Below are 20,874 nucleotides of genomic sequence, written 5' to 3' on the forward strand. Positions count from 1 at the left end.
CATCCACCTCTTGTCCAGATGTCATCGACTTTTTTTTCTTTTTTTTTCTGTTGCTCATCACGTTTTTTTTTTCTTCTCCCATCATTTTCCCTTTCGTTCCAAACTCGTTAACATCGTTTTTGAGTTTTCATTTTTTTTAAAAAAGAAAACAGCTTGTAGCCACAAGCACGAAACAAAAGAAGAAAAGAATACGTCATTTAACAAAGGGTACATGGCGTATATAGACCACTGGAGTGTACTCGACGGACTTTCTTTTATTAGGTGATTGGGTCACGACATCACAATGCGACAAAGTTATTGAAGGTCTTCTTTCTTTCTCGTTGCACGAAGCAGATATGTAAATTTTGTTGAGGCAGAGGGCGCACATTTCGTCGTCCCTTTTTTTTTTTTTTTCACGTTAATGGTCAGGAAGGTTATAGCAACCAGACGCGTTCAAGTTACTGATTTCTGAGATGACTACCGTCTGGAGATGGCAATTTTCTTGTATAACGTCATCATTTCTGCCATCTGGTTGGCCGGCAAGTGAAATTCTCCATGCATTATTTTTGTGTGAAATATTACTAAGGTGAAATGACTGAGCGAAGGTGGAAGCCATTCGTTACGTTTCATGACAAGGTAAAAAAAAAGGAGGCGAAATAATAAAATTAAAATAATATTTTCTGCTTTTGGGAATATATATACAGTATATAGATGACAAGAAAAAAAACAAGAACTTCCTGATGTAGCTAGTTTGCCGACATTGACGGGGAAAGGTTTTCATTTTCCCCGCCATGTGTTTCACGGATAATTTCCGAAGGACCAAACAGCCATTCGAACAGGTCGTTGCCTCTCGTCCTTGAAAATAGGCAACACGTTCGGACGCGGTACAATAACTCTTACTTTTTTACAATTTGAACAAGAAAACAGAAAAAAACGAAAGAGAAAATGTAGTGTTCTTTGACGCATGATTTCCTTGACAAGTCGCCTCTATCCTTTTTAGCCTCTAGCGTCCGTGCAACTGATGGAACGCTCTTCATCGCCTGCCCGTCTCAGGTGCATTCATCTCGAGGCGGTTGGTTACCCGCCTCTTTTTGAATAACTTATCATGCTTTCGTGCAAATAAAAAATTCGATTGCCTATTTACCGCCAGGCATTTATTTGTCTCGGCATCTATTGTCGACTTGCTATTATTACATTCGTTCAGGCTCGATGGCCCAGGATGAGATGCGCGGGAGGATATCGTAGGAGGAAAATCAACGAGAAAACGACGCAATGGCAAAGTTTGAGAAATAAATGGGTATTCTCCATAGTGAAGGACGTTCCCACAATGCGCTATGGCTATAAATTTTCATGAAAAATGCCTCTCGCGTTAGCATTTAGTGGTTTCTCGTTCAAATTGCCATTAGCGCAGTTTCCTACATGCGTTCTTTCAGTTCTGCAGGTCTCGAGGGCAGCGCCGATGCCCAAACCCAAAGTCACTTCCGTCAAGTTGGTTATCCTCGCCTGTGAGACCAATTACGCGCGTTTTCCGCAACTGCTAAACACCTGCTTCGGAAAAAGTCGGAAACCGGAAAACCTGCTTGACGCTTCACTTCTAAAATACACAGAAAGGAAATGATGAAATTGTTGTGTCAGAATTTTGTCTGCCTGGGTGTACAGCGTGGTTACCAATGAAGTGGTTAACAACACGAAACCTGTATCTTTTTAATGTATTGCCTAATAGGACTGTGTCTTTACTGCACTCTTCGTTATTAAATGCTTGGGATAACGCTCATTGAAAACGTAATTTTATTACAATTTTCAAATGACGGACCTCCAATTAATTTTGGAATTCAGTCGCATTCGCAAATATGTAATAAAAATGGCCATTTTCCACAGGACGATAGAGACAAGTCTAGTGTCAATTATGTTATGATGGGCAAACCATTATCATCTTCTGTCTTCGAGTGCAGTGTATAAATGTGCCACAAATAATATCGTGCACTAATAAATTTGTCGATTAAGGTGACAAAAACCGATCACATCGAACGGATATGAAAAAGGGAAGGCGGAACTCGGTCAAGGTCTCCAGGATGTCCATCATTTGGGCTACAACCAGCTACAATAACCTTTATTATGGTACGCGTTCGTATAAAGCAGATCAGACAATGGACAATGAAAATGAAACCGTTCGATGCGTTTCATTAGGGATATACTCCAACATTTTGAAGGTTGAGGATAAGGCATGATGCTCTTTTTGTGCTTGCCTTTATTGGTTTTACCCATTGACGTAGTAAGTCATTTGACTATCATTGTCCCGAAGGCTTTATTTGCTATTTCGTGGTGCAATGCTACAGGGTTCAGGGATGTGATGAACGAATCTCATGGGCGCAGATGTACCCTTGAGCCTTGTTTTTTTATTTGAATATAGTTAACAATGTTACGTTGACCTTCACAAATTCGATCGAATAGTCACCTGTATTCACTGCAAAATAATTTCACATTAAACAGGGAAGGTTATCGCAACAATAGCGTTTGATATCAAAACTACCCCCAAAAACCGTCAACTGTGAGATTGTTATTTCTTTCCTCGCCACATCCGTAGTACGGGATGAGAATAGATATAATAGTCATAAAATGTTCATGCAAGTCAAGGTTAGTCAAAAGGGAAAAATAAATTGAATTTGTAAAAGTGGTTTGTCAAAAACACCTATGGAATCAAGGCATTGGATTACCAACACTTCTTAATGCTCGTGAACGGAACCGAGTCACAATCAACGGCGTTCAAAAATTCGATAGGAGTTGCTACAGCCGATAAAAGAAGAGCAATAACGTCGGCTTCAGCAACATGCGATGTTGCTGGCTTTTGGCCGTAAACTCTTTCATACACGTCCTCCAATCGGAAAGTTAAGCGTTTTCTGCACTTTACTTCAGTATTTCTCGTCAGATTTAGCTCGTTAGGTTTCTTTTTTTCAGGCGTTTTTTCATTGATAAGTTGAAAAGGGTTAACAGGGGTTGGCACAAGCGGGAACTCGACGGTGGATATTGTAATGTCTTCGATGACGAATTCGGAATTTGGCGAAGGACGCTGCAACTTACGAAATATGAGAAGGGAATCTGCACAAAAAATTTCCTCTGGTAACTCCTGTCAAATTAAGAAGCATAAGTGAATGGAAATAGTATGTTAACAATTCAAGCACTAAAGTTTGAATAGAAATATTTTACCTTTTCTAATTTTGCTATCTCTGACCTCAGAATAGGAAAATCAAAACGAAATCCATTATGAGCAATAAGGCAGATGGGTTTCTTCAACCTGTTCAAGAAACTGAAGATAACACTAAAGACATCTTCATCAAATTTACTTTGGTGTTCCAAGTTATAGTTGTCAAGTTTGGTTTTGTTAGTAGCCTCTGGATCAACAAGTCTTGAGGGGTAAATGCAAAGATTCAAGCGGTTGGTCACACGTGGTACTTGTTTGGGTTGACCATGAAGAAATTGATTTCTTTCAACAGCACAGAAGGACAGTTCTGTTATTTTTGGTGAATGAAAAGCAGGAAGTCCCGTCGTTTCAAGGTCAAAAAATACAAGACTGTTACAACTTTTTACAGCTGGCAAGTTGCGAGACATATTGATTTCAAATAATGTCATCAATACTAGCAAGGAGCTGTTGTGTAGTTATAAGATACTAAAATATTTAATAGTCAAAGAGAAGTAAAATCATCTAAAGCACTTGAACAGAATTGCACATAGGTTTTAAACGCGTGGGTGACGAAAGAACTAAAATAAATTTAACATCATTGTAGCTTCATGATTCTGCGAAATCTAAATCGCGTACGCGTACCGTATACCGCCAACACAAACTTCAACCACAGACTACGGAGTAAAGACCGCTATCTTCGCCATAAGACTGAGAGAGAGCCAGTAGACGATTCCTAGTCTTACCACTAGGGGTGAAAGTCTATTTTACCCGACCAACGTAAATTAAAGTAAAGTAAAGTAAGTTAAGTAGTTTACTTAACTTGTATACTGATTTAGTCACTAGATATACTGAATTGTATAGACCTTATTAGTATCTCTAAGTATGGGTCAAGCCGACCCCCTAGCGGCGCGTTGCAGTGTGAAGGGGTGCCGTGAACAGCCGCTTTTTATTTTGTTCCCTAGGTTTTTCAACGGTAGCAGACGACTACCACATTTTTTCAAAAGTTTTCTGTCATATAGACCAAGATCGGATGCTGAGTTGCCAAGGCTGAATTCCGACCTGGGGTATTTTTCCTCTCGGGCCCTATAGGAGGGAAATGAAAAATATATATTTAATTAAGTTGTAGTTAGTTTTATTACAAAATCTTTTGGAATCGTGTACTATACCTCTGTGCTGATATAATACACACAATTCTATCTCCAAAAAAGCTGTTATTTTTCCAGGAAACTTTTTGAAAGGTACTTGTTTACCTTTCCACAACACCCCCCCTCCCTCCCCGTATTACAACTGTAGAACGAGAAGCAGACGTATTTCTAAGTAAATTTCTTTTTCCTTATGAATAAATCCTTTGGCATAATCAGATAACTTAAAAAGATTAATTGTGTCAAATAACTCATTACTGACATCACAAACTACACTACTCATGACATAAAAAACGAAAACAGTTTGACACTACAGTCACTAGTCACAGTCAATCACTTTACGTCTGCTACGGTACATTGTAAACAAGTACCTTTCAAAAAGTTTCCTGGAAAAATAACAGCTTTTTTGGAGATAAAATTTTGTGTATTATATCAGCACAGAGGTATACTACACGATTCCAAAAGATTTTGTAATAAAACTAACTACAACTTAATTAAATATATTATTTTTCATTTCCCTCCTATAGGGCCCGAGAGGAAAAATACCCCAGGTCGGAATTCAGCCTTGGCAACTCAGCATCCGATCTTGGTCTATGTTGGCCGTCTAGTGAAAGAATATAAAATGGCATCTTGTGGAAAAATCGGACATAGATCCGATTTTTCCCGCTAGAAAGTCCGATTTAGACGACATTGAGATCGGAACATAGTCCGTGAACAGTTGAAGTTTGTGTTGTTCTATGACTCTGCTATAAGCAGAGTCATAGAACCCTGGTTGGTTCAGGCTGAGAGGAATCCCTATACCGCGTTTCGTTGGTCTGAATGTATTAAATTTCGACGTTTTTGGGGCGGGGCACAGTGGTCGAAACTAAAATCAGAGTCATCTATCGAGAGAAAACTGAGTTTTCGACGGCCATTTTGGACGCTTTTCCTATTGATGTAAGAAGCTGTAAGATGTAAAGAAGCTCTAGAAATTCGGGATTTGCGCCAAAATGGTTGGCAATTGTGCTGTTCCACATTGTAATTCAACATACTATAAAAGTGCGCAAATAAAAAGTGGAATTGCTCTGTTCTCCGTCCCAAAAACAGCCGTAGGATTATGGCAACAGCAAATACCATCAATCGTTTAGACGAGCACTTCTCGTATTTGCACGCGCCATTTTGATGAGAATGACGTAAAAAGAGGGACTGAAGTATTAAACGTGTTTCATCCGTTTAAACGATGGGTTTTGAAGGAAGGAGCCATTCCGAGATATTTCCTTACACCCAGTAAGTATACAATTCTTTTACAAAATGGAGTGGAATTGCCCAGTTACCAAATAATTTTTATTGAGATGAAACTTCCCGACAACCATTACAAAGCATTTGCAATGTGAATAGGAGAAACAATTCAATAGGTAAAAATCAGTTCTGTAGTTGTATTTACACATGCTAAGCAACATTTCAATTATTTAGCAAACCCTACTGTCGATGAAAAGTGCAGGAAGCATCCAAATAAAGAAAGATATGCCTTTGCGAAGAAGAGCAGCCTAAATAAAAAGAGTAATTTTTGAATTTCAAAAATGATGTTATGTTATATTAAGACATTGTTATATAAATAGTTTCTGATGATTTGGCCACCCCCATGGAAGTCGTTCCAGATGAGAACCTTTCAGTTGAAAAACAGGTTACCAGCTATGGCTAAACAACCTGCATTAGTAGTCGTAGAGACAATACCGACACTACCAGTAAGCATCGTTATCAATGTTAATTAACTTCTTTTCATATTTATTTATCAAAACCAATACTTGTTTTTATAGACAGTGGTGAAATTGACGCCGATGGATGATGTTCATGATCCGAATACCGCAAATGAGTCAGAATTGAACTTTACAACTGAAGAAACCGTTAATGAAAATGCAGAAATAACAAGTACTGCTCAATCATCTTCAACTACAGGTACGTGCATCCAATAATCGTGATATGTCGTTACTAACATAAATCATCATTTATTTTCGTTCTTTTTCAGATGAGAGTATATGGAACTTCAAACCAAACTTCATCACGTATTTTACATTGGTGTCCCAAATGGAATTACCTGACGGTTGGATATGGTCATTCAACCAAGCCAAAAACGCCATACTTTGCATTTAAACGGACCCATTATCTAACGGAACGGTGACAGTGAAAGCAATACTATTCCGAAACTCACAAGAGGTTTCGTATCATCTTAATGGAAAGCACATTGCACCAAACAGTATTCCTACTCATTTTTCATCAATGGAAGACATATCAAACTTAATAAGGAATTTTCACGAAAAAAACATTTGCGTTGGTATTGTTGGAAGCCAGTTTAAAGATGTCGAGTTTTCATTACGGCTCTCTGTAGTTTTTGACGCCAATGGAGTCATTCGATCAGGCTTCTGCAAAATTCTAATGGACAAAAAAAACGATGTGTGAAATGTAGCACTTTAAAAAAAATGTTACCTACAGAAAAGGATGAAAAGCAGAAGCACGAAGATTCTTTAACACAATCAGATTCCACAAAAAAAAAAATCTGAATTGACCCAGAAAAATGAAGAACTGTATCGTTGTCGGATGCAAAAGAACATTTACAAATGTAGGGCAAAGGTAAAATTTGAATCAGCAAAAAGAAGTATGAAACAATCGTAAAAATGTTACATTGCATTTACAGGATGCATCAACTATGATTGCCAAATTGCGTCGTGAGTGTAGGATAATGGTCCACAAGGATTCAAGGAATGGACTCGACCGTCTATTAATGCATCTATCTGAAACGGTAAATATTACAAATTGAGATTGCAATAAGACTTACTTTCTTGAGATATAAGATTTTAATTCTTCTGATTCTTGAATACTTGGACCTTTTAAAAAAAAAGTAATTTAAAAGTAAGTCAAATTTACTTACCAATTGTCTTGACTTTTCTTATCACGAGTGGTTACTTAATGGTGTTTCCGGTCTTCCGTAAAAGTAAAGGATTGACCATGTCTTCCTATGGATTATGCATCTCAAACTTAGAAATATAACAATAGTTTTCGTTGGTATAGATATGAATATTAACTTGCCTTTCATTTTTTTGGCCGGTTGGATCCTCGGGTTTCAGGAGAAACAGGTTGTCAAAATGTTTATTGCCAAGGCAGCAATAGATCCGGCGCATGACAAACACCGTCGCACAATGCGATTCGAACACTCCTTCCTAATTCAGTGTGCCATTCTCAGAATGAAAAGTCACACAGCATATGTACATCTAAGAGCGAATGGATTGCTCCCCCTCCCAAGTCTTTCTACTATGAGGAGGTTATTAAGCTCCGCTGAGTGCAAGTTCGGATTCAATTCACTTGCGCTAGAGCATATATCGGAGGCATCGAAAGGATTGCAACCATTCGAACGCTGGGGCACACTGATGTGGGATGAAATTTCTATAACCAAAGACATGAGATTCGATACTAGAAGTCTTAAGTGGAAAGGCATCGTCGACTATGCCGGGGAGACTACCATAATGGTTCCAAATGGACTTGCTGATGACGTATTGATGTTCGTCTTCAGGCCATTTCTGCAAGGTTGGATCCAGCCATTTGCGTGGTTTGGCACTAAAGGTGGTGCTCCCGGTGTAGTATTACTAGAACTCGTTACGAAAAGTATTGTACGTCTTTTCAATGCTAGGGCTATCGTGAAAGCGTGCGTCTGCGATGGGTTTTCAACCAACAAATCGCTGTATGAAAAAATGCTAAAATGTCAAAACTCGCTTAATACTTATTTACTGTTTCGTACTCTTTAAGGAATTCTACCTCGTGCAAGTTGTTGAAAAAAAACGATAATATATATGATAAAAAATTAGAGGAAATAAATTGTATGTTATTATTCAATACCTACCGAATTGTTTTTTCTTTTTTTTTATATATTAGGTGCACTGATCTGGTGTTGGTTGTTTTCAAACTGCAACAAATTCTCCAATTTTTCAAGTGTCGTCTTCTTCATTCGTTTCCTTATCACTGCTGCAATTGGCTGTTTAAGTTTTCAAACACATTTCCTTATTGGTGCATTCGATGTAGTGCATTACATCCCCGCTGGAGGCTCTGACTGCTATTTCCGAATTTTAGCACAAAGACAGACGATTCCCCCCCTGTCGTGAACGAACCAGGGTTCTATGACTCTGCTATAAGCTATCTGTTAGCAAATTGTTAGTGGGTTATTGAATACGTTGCTGTCGGCAAAATGCCATTTTCATGCAAAATTTGAAATTTTTTTTTTTTTTTAGGTTTTTGTGGCTTTTTTGAGAAAAATTTTACGTTTTTGCCATTAAAAAAAAAAAAAAAGCAAGTTTTCAACAGGTTTTCAGAGATCTGGCAAACAGGGTTTTCAGGTTTTTGACAAACGTTTTCAGCATGGTTTTCAGGGTTTCTCTATTTTCAAAATGGCACCACTGATTAGTATTCTGTCAACCAGTAGAACCGAGTAGAACAGTCAACTGATAGATGTACGGAACAGCAAAGTTTAGTAGTGTCTCTACATTCAGTTAAAGTAAAGTAAGAACAAAGTTACTTTGGACGGGTAAAATAGACTTTATTCCAAGTAGCCAGCTTCTGATTCACAAAATGAAGGTAGGTAAGGATATTCCAGCTATTTTAGAACCCACAACCGTAAGCAAAAAGGGAAGTAAGCAAAAAAAAATCTCAAAGAAAGCAAATGCTGGGGTTAATGTAGAATTGAAAGATAAAATGAAAGAGCTTGCTGCTGTCAAAGATCAAGATAATTTCAGTATCTCTGATGAAAGTGAAAGTGAAAAGCAACCTAAAACCAAGCAAGAAGAAAAAGTTAAACTTTCTCATAAAGATAAGAAAAAATTTAAGAAGCAAATGGAATATGACAGACAAATGGATGTCATCAGTCGCAAAGGGGGGTTGGGACACAGTGAATTGGGAGACAATTTCACTATTTCCCAAATTCAACAATCTGATAAAAAGTTGGCACAACTAGAAAATACTGTGGACATCAAAGTGGAAAATTTCAGCATATCTGCTAAAGGAAAAAGTTTATTTACAAATGCAAGTCTTCTTATTGCCCAAGGAAGAAGATATGGTCTTGTCGGGCCCAATGGGTATGTAACTTATTTTAAAATTTTTCTACAATAAAATGAATTTTTTCTGTTTTTGAAGACATGGAAAGACAACTTTGCTACGCCACATAGCATCACGATCACTACAGATTCCTCCTTCCATTGATGTCTTATTGTGTGAGCAAGAGGTAGTCGCGGATGATACACCTGCAGTTCAGGCCATTTTAAAAGCCGATGTGAAACGAACTTTATTGCTTGAAGAAGCCGATAAATTAGAGAAAGAGCAACGCAAAGGAAACCTGAAGGTCAATAATTCGGAAAAATACGTTAATACACATTGGCTCTTTCTAACTTTATTTCTGTTGATATGTAGGTGACGGAACAATTAAATCAAGTATATGAAGAATTGCGTGCTATAGGTGCGGACGCGGCCGAACCTAAAGCTCGGCGAATTTTAGCTGGTCTCGGGTTTACGGCTGAAATGCAGAATCGGCCTACGAAAAACTTCAGTGGTGGTTGGCGAATGCGTGTCTCACTAGGTCGAGCACTTTATTTGGAGCCCACGCTTCTCATGTTAGACGAGCCAACCAATCATTTGGATTTGAATGCAGTCATTTGGTTGGATAATTACCTCCAAGACTGGAAAAAAACCTTGCTCATCGTCTCGCACGACCAATCTTTCTTAGATAATGTCTGTACAGACATTATTCACTTGGACATGGAAAAACTATTTTATTACAAAGGAAATTATTCCATGTTTAAGAAAATGCATCTCCAGAAACGGAAAGAGCAAATCAAAGATTACGAAAAACAGGAAAAGAGACTGAAAGAGTTGAAGTCCCAGGGTCAGTCAAAGAAGGCTGCTGAAAAAAAACAAAAAGAGGCTCTAACGAAGAAACAAGAGAAAAATCGAGCCAAATTACAGAAGAACGATGATGATTCGACAGGGCCGATTGAGCTTATGCAGAGACCTAAGGATTACGTCGTCAAATTTCGCTTTCCTGAGCCCCCGCCGTTGCAGCCACCTGTCCTGGGAATTCATAACGTCACGTTTGGTTACGATGCAAGCAGGCCACTTTTTAAGAATTGTGATTTCGGTATAGATATGGAATCACGAGTCGCAATTGTTGGCCCCAATGGAGTTGGTAAATCTACATTTCTGAAACTACTGGTTGGTGAACTAACACCTCAACAAGGAGAACAAAGGAAAAACCATCGTCTGCGAATGGGAAGGTAGCTATTCTCTGGCTTCTTGGTTGTTCTTGATTTACGCACTTTACATGCTCATGTTTCTTTTGGCAGATTCGATCAACATTCTGGTGAACATTTGACGGCCGAAGAAACTCCAGCCGAATACTTGATGCGGTTGTTTAACTTACCGTACGAAAAAGCTCGAAAACAGTTGGGAGCATTTGGACTGGCCTCGCATGCACATACCATTAAGAATAAAGATCTTTCTGGAGGTCAGAAGGCCCGCGTCGCTATGGCGGAACTTTGCTTGAATGCTCCTGATGTACTAATCTTGGACGAGCCGACAAACAATCTCGATATCGAATCTATCGACGCCTTGGCTGACGCCATCAATGACTATAAGGGTGGTGTAATTATAGTCTCCCACGACGAGCGGCTGATCCGAGAAACCAACTGTCAACTTTGGGTTATTGAAGATCAAACCATAAATGAAATTGAGGGTGGCTTCGATGATTACCGAAGAGAATTGCTGGACAGTCTTGGGGAAGTCATAAACAATCCAAGCGTTGCCGCGAAATTGGCAAATGAAAACCTGTGATGAGGTGGAAAAGAACCCAACTCCTGATTTTTTCTTCCGTGTAATTTGTATGTGGAGTTGAGAATAAACATGAAAGAAATTGTACAGGAATCAAGAGTGAAACATAAGGCAGCACAGTGCAACTTGGAAGCAATGGAATCCAACAAGCAGATGTAAACCGTAGTTGCTCTAATCTAATTTCCATTTTGTGCCTGAAACAAATTGTTTAGAAATAAAATGTACCCAAACAGTACGTTATTGATTTTCACCCAATGTTTTTCTTAAGTTACCTATGCTGTGCATTTGATGCGAAATGAGCCACGGCGCGGCTTAAGGAAGATGCTGCTGTAGCGGTTTCTTTTACCTGTAAGCCGAGCTCGCTGACGGACAACAGAAAGCAATGAGACATTTCTAGGAAACTGCTGTCCTGCCTTGACGTAGCCCGACACGCTGAAGAGATTTCGCTGTTTTGCAAGAAACTACATGCGAAAAAAGAAAAATCTATAGAAAAGGAACTCTCGGTTGAAGGGTTGTCAAGCAGACCTAGACAATGGGGACCCGGTAAATCGTATACCGGTAGAGAGGTTTTTCCATTTGGTTCGTGTAAGTAGAGGGAAAAGTCGGTGCGGCTAGTCGACTAGTGCGCACCATGGCGGGGGATAGCCGAAACTTGCTGCAGACTTTGCTTGATCCAACATATAGACACCGTAGGGCCATGTACTGTAACCTGTCAGGCTGTCAGCAGCAAAAGTGAAACCTGTTTGATTTCTTAAGTGTTTAAAATGACAAAAGCTTTTTGTTTGATATGTTCAACTTATCGAAAAAAAAGAGATCGCCGAAGTTTTTTCAAAGTGCCAGAATGCAACATTTACATTAATTCAATTGAGAAAGAACTCATTGAAAGAAGAAGAGCCGAGTGGTTGAAGTTGTCAAAAAGGAATTATAATATATCCCAACTATTTGTTTGCTCTGGTCATTTTGTTTCAGGTTTATTTCATATTACATTTGTAATCGTTTACGTAGAATAACAGTTATGTTTTTTTAGGGAAACCTGCATATGTGTATAATGAATTCTGAATGTAAACAACAATAACATTTTGGTTGTACGTACCCTGCAATACAATCACAAAAAGCAACAATCACTTTGCCATCATTTTGTAAAGCAGCCCAAGGTCTTGCTTTTGGCAAGTTTAAAGACTGAGAATGGGTAACATGAGTACGAATCAACACAACCAAATTAGAAAGAGTAAGTGCCAATAACTTGTCAGTGAAAGTGTTTGACAAGTATTGTTCAGAGTCTAAGTTTTTGTAAGCTTCACGTCGTCCCTCTTCATCTTTGTTTTTCTCAAAAACCAAATAATGAACTAGGTGATATTTTTCAATGGAAGGGATAATTGTTTTTAAAATTTTTCCACACTTGAAAAGTGGAAGTGGTATTGCCAAAGGATCGTGACACTTTAGATGTTCTAATTGTTGGTAGTAATATTTCCGATCTTCTTCTACCACGGACAATGCAAAAGGGGACAAACGATATTTAAAAATTTCTGTGGACATGAAAATTTCATGGAAATAAACACTTAAGAAATCAAACAGGTTTCACTTTTGCTGCTGACAGCCTGACAGGTTACAGTACATGGCCCTACGGTGTCTATTTGTTGGATCAAGCAAAGTCTGCAGCAAGTTTCGGCTATCCCCCGCCATGGTGCGCACTAGTCGACTAGCCGCACGACTTTTTCCCTCTACTTACACGAACCAAATGGAAAAACCTCTATTGTAAATATTTTATTGTTTTGAGTAAATGTAATCAAACTTTATATGTTAATAAACGTGTGTTTCAAATTTCAATGTTTTTTATGTAGATTAACTATTTCTTTGTTAATTTAGGAGTTACTCAAATCGGTTTCCGCGTCGAAATTTTTTCGCCGTGTTTAACACGGCGCTTATGGCGGTACGCGTCATCTTAAAATTAATGCTGCATATAAACGAAATAACATTAAAATCCCCAAATACTCTAGGTTTTTAGCCCATATAACCTAGTTTACTTTGTATTTATTAGATTTTATGAAAATAACACAGCAGAAAAGTTATTTACATTAGAAAAAACTACCCTTTTTCAAAATTCCCAAATGTTTTACAACACACCCGCCGGGTGTGTTGTGGCGAAAGCGGTTGTTGAAAAAGGGTAGTTTTTTCTAATGTAAATAACTTTTCTGCTGTGTTATTCTCATAAAATCTAATAGGGCGTCCCTAGCGACGCCCTAGCAGCGAAAGTGTGTCCTTTCCGCTTTCCACATTTTCTTTCCCAATTTTTTCACTTTTCACAGGCTGAGAGCATGCTCAGCCATATCTTGTTCAAGGGTGCAAGGGTCAGTGCCGGCCAATGCATAGGTCAGGGGTTGGGTCTATTGCACCGACAGACTGTCGGTGCTCGAAGAGGTAAATGGCTATTGTACCGACAGCCTGTCGGTGCTCGTATGCGTATATGGCTATCAGTGTATTGGATTTGGTACTTTTAAAAAATCAAAATCAAATCCACGTAAAAAAAACATGTCAAATGAATTCCAAATCAAATCATGTGTAAAAACTCTCTCGGTTTTCAAATCAAATATTTGAAAATATTGCTAAATCTAAATCATAAAATTTTCTGCTCTTGTCGGAGACAATTTCCAAAAGTTCAGCATTACGTTTAATGAATACAAGCATGTCAAATAATTTTGGTTTAGTCTTGTTTCTTCTTGCCGACAAAATGTCCACAGCCGTACTAAACGCACGTTCAATATTGGCAGAAGAATACGGAATTCCCATTATATCTTTTGCAATTGGTGCTAAGGCTGAGAATCTGTGTTGATTAAGTTTCCAGTACTCACACGGACTAAAATCAAGATCAAACTGACCCTTTTCATTTATAATCGGGGGCTCTATAAAATAATTATCGAATTCATCGAGTATTTTTGATACACCTCTTGACAAAGTACGAGGGCGAACGAGCATGCTTGCAAGTAAAGGTCGGATAGATTGTCTTGATCGCTTGTGCATAGGAGTGGCTGATGAATTGTCATTTGTTTTACGTCTTCTATCATCTTCACCACCACTGCCAGAGTTTTCTTCAATGCGTTCACTTTCTTCGTTTCCACAAAAAAAATTTTTTAAATTATGTCACCGTAAAAATAGGCTCACATATATGATCTAATGTAACAAAGGTGTTATTAGCTTCCCTAGTACGTATTTCGCGTCAGAAAACCCGTTTTTACTTGGTTTTCCATACTGGTATTGCGAATACAACCGGTATTTAATACTAGTTTATACTCTCAATTTTACGGGTGGCCGGCGAACGGATGCCGGTAGAAGTACTCAAACTTTAATCTCTCTCTAAATCACGATGCGAATTTGCTGTCTTTAGCACCAGCGCATAGCTGCTTTTAAACTAGTTTCCATAAGGTTTCCACTTCTGCTATCATATGCAGTTTTTACCGTGTTTAAATCGGTTGGTTGGGGGGGATGGGTCATGAGCCAGTCAACTCGACTTGGCTAATGACCCAGATTTGGTTCGATCTGGTGTCCGTTGGTTTTTTTTGTAGCCGTCTGGTTCAAGTGGATGAGAGGGTCGAAATCAATTAAGTGGGCGTCTCTGACGTCATTCGGCGCGACAGCGTCCAAATTGATCAGTTCCCTGTCACCTTCGTGATCCGGGGCATTGACTTCTTCTCCTGCTTCTACGTCGGCAAGATCCTCTTCGTTGTCGGAGTCCTCTTCTCTTAGACTGGTGGCTCTTAGCTTAGACTCTCGTAAATCGTCGAAATCGACGCATTCCTCATCTCTCCAAATCATGCACTCTGTTGTAAAACCCCTAGGGGAGACCGGGGCTATGCGGGACATGGGGCTAAAATGTACAAGGGGATTAAAATATGTACAATTTGTTTTAAAATGTAGAAATAAATATAGCGTATCTTAAATAATGTGTAATTTATCCTATTAACTTTTTGTCTTGAAATTCCGATTAGCAGAGTTGAAACTAGCTCACCGAAACGTGAGCTTAGCTCAAGCTCTCCGCTCACGGCCTAAAAGTGAGCGGAGCTCAAGCTCAAGCTCACACAAAAAAAGTTGAGCTTCGCTCAAGCTCACGTTCGCTCAAGCTCATTTCCAAGTTCATTTTATTAATAGATTACCTTTGACAACTGACAATCAAAACAGTGTATTTTTTTCAGATTTGCTTTAATGAGAAAGCGGTCAATGCTCAATGGTCTAACATTGAATGAGAATGACAAATCTGCCAGAATCATGCCCATCGCTGCCAGAATCATTATTCTCTACATTTACAGTTTCACAATCAACTTGATCATCACCACCTACAGCACCCACATGACTTTGACTTTGTAAACTTGTAGAAGCTGTTCGCTTTTTTGACGCCATTTCTCATTGGTCTCTACTCTCTAAAGAGTTTAAGACCTTCAGTTTCAGATTTCCTGGTTTTAATTTGAACAAAAATTAGTGTGAATTAAGCAATTAACTACAGAAAACCAATATTTAAGACACAACTCACAAGTTCATGTTTTTATTTGTTCAGTTCAATCACTAAGCTGTAACTGTAAGCATAAGCAACTAGTATAGGCTAGGCTATTAGCAAGTAGCACAGACAGCTTTCCACCTCCAAACGTGGAGATTTGTCTCATTTCGGCAACCACTTTCAATTTTGGCCGCTAGATGGCGCCACAAGCGTGAGCTTCCGCTCATGAGGCAAAAGCTCAAGCTCAAGCTCACACTTTTTCAGAAAGAGCGAAGCTCAAGCTCAAAGCTCACAAAATGAGTGAGCTTTTGAGCTAAAGCTCAAGCTCTCGTGAAGCTCGTTTCAACTCTGCCGATTAGCTTGTAGATTTTTATGGGATATTAAAAAAAAGGGATTCGTCAAAAATATTTAGGACGTTTAGTTTTTTCTTTTAGAAATACTTATATAAATATTTTTATAAAAGTGAGATACCTGTTTCATAGGGTTTTTCTTCTAGTTTAAGGTGGTGTATCTAGTTTTTTAAAATGTGTTTTAAGTATTCAATAATTTAGTTTATTTGAAGTTGTTTGGATTCGGGTAAAATGGAACATAGAAAACGGGGTAAAACAGGGCATCTCAATACCTCCTGTGGGCGGAGCTGTAGGAGGGTAAAAAATGTGGCTGTTTAGCCAGGGCCAGGGTTGTTACTAAACAGAAGTAAAAAAGTCCCGTGTTCACAAGGGTGGAGCTATAGCCAGATAAACGACCACCCACCGACAAAAACAAGGGGAAAAGTTAAAAAATAAAGGCATCTAAACTTTTTTTTATAGTATCTCCACTTACACGTAACAGAATTTAAAAGAAGGCAGCACTTCTGAAAGCAAAATGAATTTCCTTTTCATTAGTGCGTCTTTTAATCAAAATAATTCAGCCGTTGTAGAGAAAAATGTTGTTCCATTTTTCCCCTGGTTCTGTTCCGTTTAACCCTAACTTTTTTTTTTTTTTCATTTTTTCCTCTTGTCATTTTATTAAATAACTATGAAATAGTTGGACGAAAAAAATAAAAAAAAATTACGGAATGTAAAACAATGCAAGGGAATCACTACTATACTTTTTTTTCGTTTTTCTTGTAAAAAAAAAAAATGGCAGCGTAAAAAAAAAATGTCCCAAATAGCCCCGGTCTCCCCTACTTACTTCATCTTTAAGTAAATAGCTTTTACTCGATTAAGGGAAGCTGCGGACTTCGTTCGATGGTATATTCCCGTAAAATGTTAACATGATTCAAACAAGTCGATGAATGTCTCAAACGATTGGAGGCATACATACAGGCCGTAGCCGTATAGCCAGCGTCAAGCACAACAAAGACACAAATAAGACAAGTTTTAACGGGGAACGAGCAAGCCAGTAGCAGGTCGAATAAACGACCTGACACTTGACTCGCAAAGGGGTGAATCAACACTAGACTGGGTGAACAGCCCAGCGTTGACTAACGAAGAATTACAATTGATGGGGTTTTATACGACAAACAAAGTCAACGCGATCACCAACGCAAGGTGAGCGTAATGAAAGGATGGAAAGGAAAATGAATTGTTTCCAGGAATGAGAGGGAGGATATTTTTTCCAAGAAAGAGTGAGCTGATGCATTCCTTACACTGTCAACGCCTTCAGGCGGTTTACGTGCGTAAGCTGGGTACCATTTCCATTGTACGCACGGATTTCCACCGTATGGTTAGGGAAGACTTTTTAACCTCGAAAGGGGCCTTGATATCAAGGCTTTATTTTTTGCTAGTACCTAATTGAGTGACCCTTACGTCCAGGAGGACGCGATCACCTACTTCAAAGTTTTCTTCCTTGGCTCTCTTATCATACTGGATCTTCTGCTGCCTTCTAGCTTCCAGTAGGTTTTCTCTGGCTAGCGCAAAACCTTCTCTTAAACGTTGCAGCGTTTGGCTTTTGTAATCACGAGGGGTGATTAACTACGGATCCGGTCTAAAAAAACTTGTCGACAACCATGTTTGGGTCCCTAGCTGTAATTAAAAAAATACGGACTCTCCATCGTGGAAGAGTGTAGGGGAGAACGGGGTCAAACTAGACAAAAGATTTCTTTCCTCTTAATTTAGATTTCTATGTTCTTTTTCTAATATTTAGTTTTAGTTAATGGTGCAGCACCTTCTTGGGTAACTCCACAATTTTTTTGTAATTTTTAAGTCTTAAAATTAACGAGTTATAAGGATTTTAACGAAGTCGTTTTTTTTTTTAGTTTTTATTTAAACGGCGGGGCGAAACTGAACAGGGACGGTGTGAGATTGGACACTACCAGTTTTCCTCATAAGGAGAAATAAAGTAAATTAAAAAAAATATGGATAGACTGCTTATTCCATATTTTATTCATTCATATTGAAATATTTGCAATAGAAATGAAAAATAGAGAGTTATGTCATTTTTACGAAATAGGGGGCTGAAATGGACAATTTGTAGGCGGGTAGAGTAAAATGAGAGGGCTTAACAGAGTATAGAGTATCGATTTGTAATCGATATCTTATTATTAGCAGAATGTAAACAAACGGGCGTATATGGCTTCTCCACAAGCACCTCCCACTCCAATATCGAAGTTGTCCGATATCACCCCAAAACTGTGTGTCCAAAATGACCCAACCCGGTGCTATTTAGTATTTCGTTAATAACTTAACACTGGAAAGGCATTAAAATTTAAGTTTTTTATCAATCATTAAAGAAATTAATTGGCTATTTCACTTATCATTATTTTATTCATTTGTAGTGTTTTTCACTTTAAAAATGCTTACAGTAATAGGGAAAATATTACATCAAACAGGGCCATTTTTTTTATTCTGCGATAACAAGAACAATAATGATTCGATTTTAATCAATATTTTTTCTAGAACGTTAAACATTGCAGTCTATACCAAAACAAAAAAAAAAATAAAATTTTCCGTAACATGTAGCACTTAGGGTCTTTGTCCAATATGACCCGTGTCCAAATTGACCCCGTTATCCCCTACTGAGTTTCTATATGCCGAGGCTATTGGGCCGAGGACTTCTTCCCATTGCTTGAAGTCGTTAGCAATATATTTTCGCACCTTGTCCACCACTGTTTTATTAAAGCGTTCGGTCATCCCATTCGATTAAGGATGATACGCCGTCGTTGTCTTATGTTTAGTCCTGAGCTCTTGACATAAACTGTTGAATAATTGAGATGTGAAATTCGTCCCCCTATCTGTCATGATAATTTTTGGGGGCCCATGATATAAAACGTTTTTGTCCATCAGCGCCCGGCAGGTCGTTTCTGCCGTTTGATCGGGCAAGGCTACGACCTCGGTCCATTTAGAGAAAGCATCAGTCATGACGAGTACATATTTATTTCCTTTAGAGGATTCGGGTTTAATAGGCCCTAGAAAATCCATGCCGATAACTTCGAATGGAGCCGTCGCGATCTCTAACGGGTGTAAGAACGCTCTCGTTACTACCCGTCTTTGCAACGCACAAGCTTCGCATGACTTACAATAATCCTTAATATCACGCAACATGTGGGGCAAATAGTATTTATCCCGTATTCGGAGATACGTTCGTAAAAAGGCGAAGTGCCCTGCTAATAGCGAAGCGTGATATTCTTTAATAATACTTTTCCTCAATGAAAACGGCACGACTGTTTGCTCTTGAATGAATTGCCTCCTTTTTTTCGATGGTGGGAGAAAATCCCTCCTCAAAACCCCTTGTTCAATGTGGAACAGTTCAATCTCCTTTATCCAGTCTGGGTTTCCTAATTCGTCTTGTTCGGACAATGTACCTTCTTTGAGATAACGAATGATTTTTGAACAAGTTTCATCTTTTCGTTGCTATAATATTGTCAGTGAAATCCGTTCGTTCCTCGGCAGTTACAACACGAATACGAGAGAGGAAGTCTGCATTTGCGTGCGCCTTTCCTGGTTTGTTAGTAATTTTATACTTGACTGCTGACAATTCAATCGCCCATCTACCTAGTCTGCTTTTCTCATCCTTATGGGTTTCCAACCACTGGAGTGGTCTATGATCGCTAATGATTTCAAATTTGTCGTCCTGTAAATAGTGACGGTATCTTTTTATTCCATAAACGATGGCTAAAGCTTCACGCTCTATAGCTGAGTAGTTCCGTTCCGCCGCATTCAAGTGTCTACTCGAATACGCAATCACGACTTCCTTCACATCCTGAATTTGACTGAGCACCGCGCCGATTCCATAGTTACTAGCGTCGGTGAAAATAAGGAACTCTTCATCGAAATCAGGAAAGGCGACGACAGGTGGCGTAATTAGACATTCGCGCAAAGTTTCGAAAGCCTTTTGTTCGGCCTCTCCCCATGTGAAGGTGGCGTCCCCAGCATCTTGTTCTCTTAAAATTTTCTTAACTTTCTTGTTGTGATTATCCCTGTCCTTTTTCTTTTTGGTCAATTCTATTAACGGATGCGCGATATCCGCGAAAGTTTTGATAAAACGCCGATAGTAGGATGCGAGCCCTAAGAACGATTGAATTTCTACAATGGTTGTCGGCCTTTTATAATTTTTCAACAGTGTAATTTTCTCTGGGTCCGGTTATACCATTGAGTTTTCTATAATCCATACAGAGTCGGATTCCTCCGTTTTTCTTTTTTACTAATGCTACGGGGGCCACCCATGGAGATACGGACGGCCTTATTATCTTGTTAACTTATAATTCCTGCAAAATACTGTCAAGCTCTGGTTTTACGTTTTGGTGTATCCGATAGGGGCGTAATCTAATGGGTCCTTGTCCTTCCGTATTGATGTGATGCTTTACTAGCCCCGTTTTCCCTAATTCTCCTGTAGTGGATGCAAATATTGATTTTCTATCGATTAAAAAATTTGTAATGCTGGTTCTATCTACTCCTGACATATCAGGTGGCAAATTGTTGGCAAAATCTACAGCACTGGACGACAGCTCACACTCAGCAAAAGAATTTATATTATCTTTTTCTATCCGGCAAAATCCTAACGTTCCGATTATTTCATACCTTGGCAGGAAGATTGGTTTATTCATTTCATTAACTAACGCTATTGTATAAATGGCCTCCTTACTACTCTTTTTGATGAAAGGATCAACTCGTACTCCGCTGTTCAGTCCCGGTCCTCTGTGAAAATAAAAACGCAAGATTGGGAGGTAGTTTAGCCCCATTCCCTTCCGATTCAACGACAGTGGCACTAAAGGGCTTGATCGTGATCTACTCTCTTGCTACGATGGTAGGCGAGGAGTCCGGTTTCAA

General features: G+C 38.8%; 2 protein-coding genes and 3 long non-coding RNA genes across 8 annotated transcripts; 3 read left to right on the forward strand and 2 right to left on the reverse strand.

The window, feature by feature from the left end:
* Positions 1–2,417: 2,417 nt before the first annotated feature.
* LOC123471194 (three-prime repair exonuclease 1-like) lies at positions 2,418–4,019 on the reverse strand. Its single transcript, XM_045172180.1, has 2 exons — positions 3,184–4,019; positions 2,418–3,103 (listed from the first exon to the last, which is right to left on the reverse strand). Exons 1-2 carry the CDS (start codon positions 3,604–3,606, stop codon positions 2,690–2,692), a joined length of 837 nt encoding a protein of 278 aa, XP_045028115.1. The 5' UTR covers positions 3,607–4,019; the 3' UTR covers positions 2,418–2,689.
* A 1,179-nt stretch (positions 4,020–5,198) lies between these two features.
* On the forward strand, positions 5,199–7,543 carry LOC123471019. 4 transcript variants are annotated; one of them, XR_006644906.1, is made up of 9 exons: positions 5,199–5,565; positions 5,631–5,693; positions 5,752–5,838; positions 5,898–6,023; positions 6,096–6,234; positions 6,305–6,610; positions 6,665–6,906; positions 6,971–7,075; positions 7,401–7,543. It is a non-coding gene; the product is annotated as an uncharacterized LOC123471019 (long non-coding RNA). The 4 variants fall into 4 exon arrangements; XR_006644903.1 differs by having other exon boundaries at positions 6,305–6,906; XR_006644905.1 differs by lacking the exon at positions 7,401–7,543 and adding an exon at positions 7,176–7,351 and having other exon boundaries at positions 6,305–6,906.
* Positions 7,544–8,661: 1,118 nt separating this feature from the next.
* On the forward strand, positions 8,662–11,226 carry LOC123471018 (ATP-binding cassette sub-family F member 1-like). The gene is made up of 4 exons (XM_045171823.1): positions 8,662–9,395; positions 9,454–9,658; positions 9,727–10,586; positions 10,656–11,226. The coding sequence occupies exons 1-4, from the start codon at positions 8,893–8,895 to the stop codon at positions 11,140–11,142; spliced, it is 2,055 nt and encodes a 684-aa protein (XP_045027758.1). The 5' UTR covers positions 8,662–8,892; the 3' UTR covers positions 11,143–11,226.
* Positions 11,227–11,967: 741 nt separating this feature from the next.
* Positions 11,968–12,711, forward strand: LOC123471020. The gene is made up of 2 exons (XR_006644907.1): positions 11,968–12,108; positions 12,167–12,711. It is a non-coding gene; the product is annotated as an uncharacterized LOC123471020 (long non-coding RNA).
* Positions 12,712–15,297: 2,586 nt separating this feature from the next.
* LOC123471097 lies at positions 15,298–15,958 on the reverse strand. Its single transcript, XR_006645044.1, has 2 exons — positions 15,662–15,958; positions 15,298–15,584 (listed from the first exon to the last, which is right to left on the reverse strand). It is a non-coding gene; the product is annotated as an uncharacterized LOC123471097 (long non-coding RNA).
* Between the last annotated feature and the right edge of the window lie 4,916 nt (positions 15,959–20,874).

The sequence above is a fragment of the Daphnia magna genome, linkage group LG4 (genome assembly GCF_020631705.1).
Source record: "Daphnia magna isolate NIES linkage group LG4, ASM2063170v1.1, whole genome shotgun sequence".
Taxonomy (NCBI): domain Eukaryota; kingdom Metazoa; phylum Arthropoda; class Branchiopoda; order Diplostraca; family Daphniidae; genus Daphnia; species Daphnia magna.

What these genes read in the sequence shown, in the direction of transcription:
- LOC123471194 (XM_045172180.1), bottom strand. Translation starts at nt 3,606, where the DNA reads ATGACATTATTTGAAATCAATATGTCTCGCAACTTGCCAGCTGTAAAA. An exon ending in AGATAGCAAAATTAGAAAAG is followed by an intron (nt 3,104 to 3,183) that starts GTAAAATATTTC and finishes TTAATTTGACAG; the next exon opens with GAGTTACCAGAGGAAATTTT.
- LOC123471018 (XM_045171823.1), top strand. Translation starts at nt 8,893, where the DNA reads ATGAAGGTAGGTAAGGATATTCCAGCTATTTTAGAACCCACAACCGTA. An exon ending in GGTCTTGTCGGGCCCAATGG is followed by an intron (nt 9,396 to 9,453) that starts GTATGTAACTTA and finishes CTGTTTTTGAAG; the next exon opens with ACATGGAAAGACAACTTTGC. An exon ending in CATCGTCTGCGAATGGGAAG is followed by an intron (nt 10,587 to 10,655) that starts GTAGCTATTCTC and finishes TTCTTTTGGCAG; the next exon opens with ATTCGATCAACATTCTGGTG.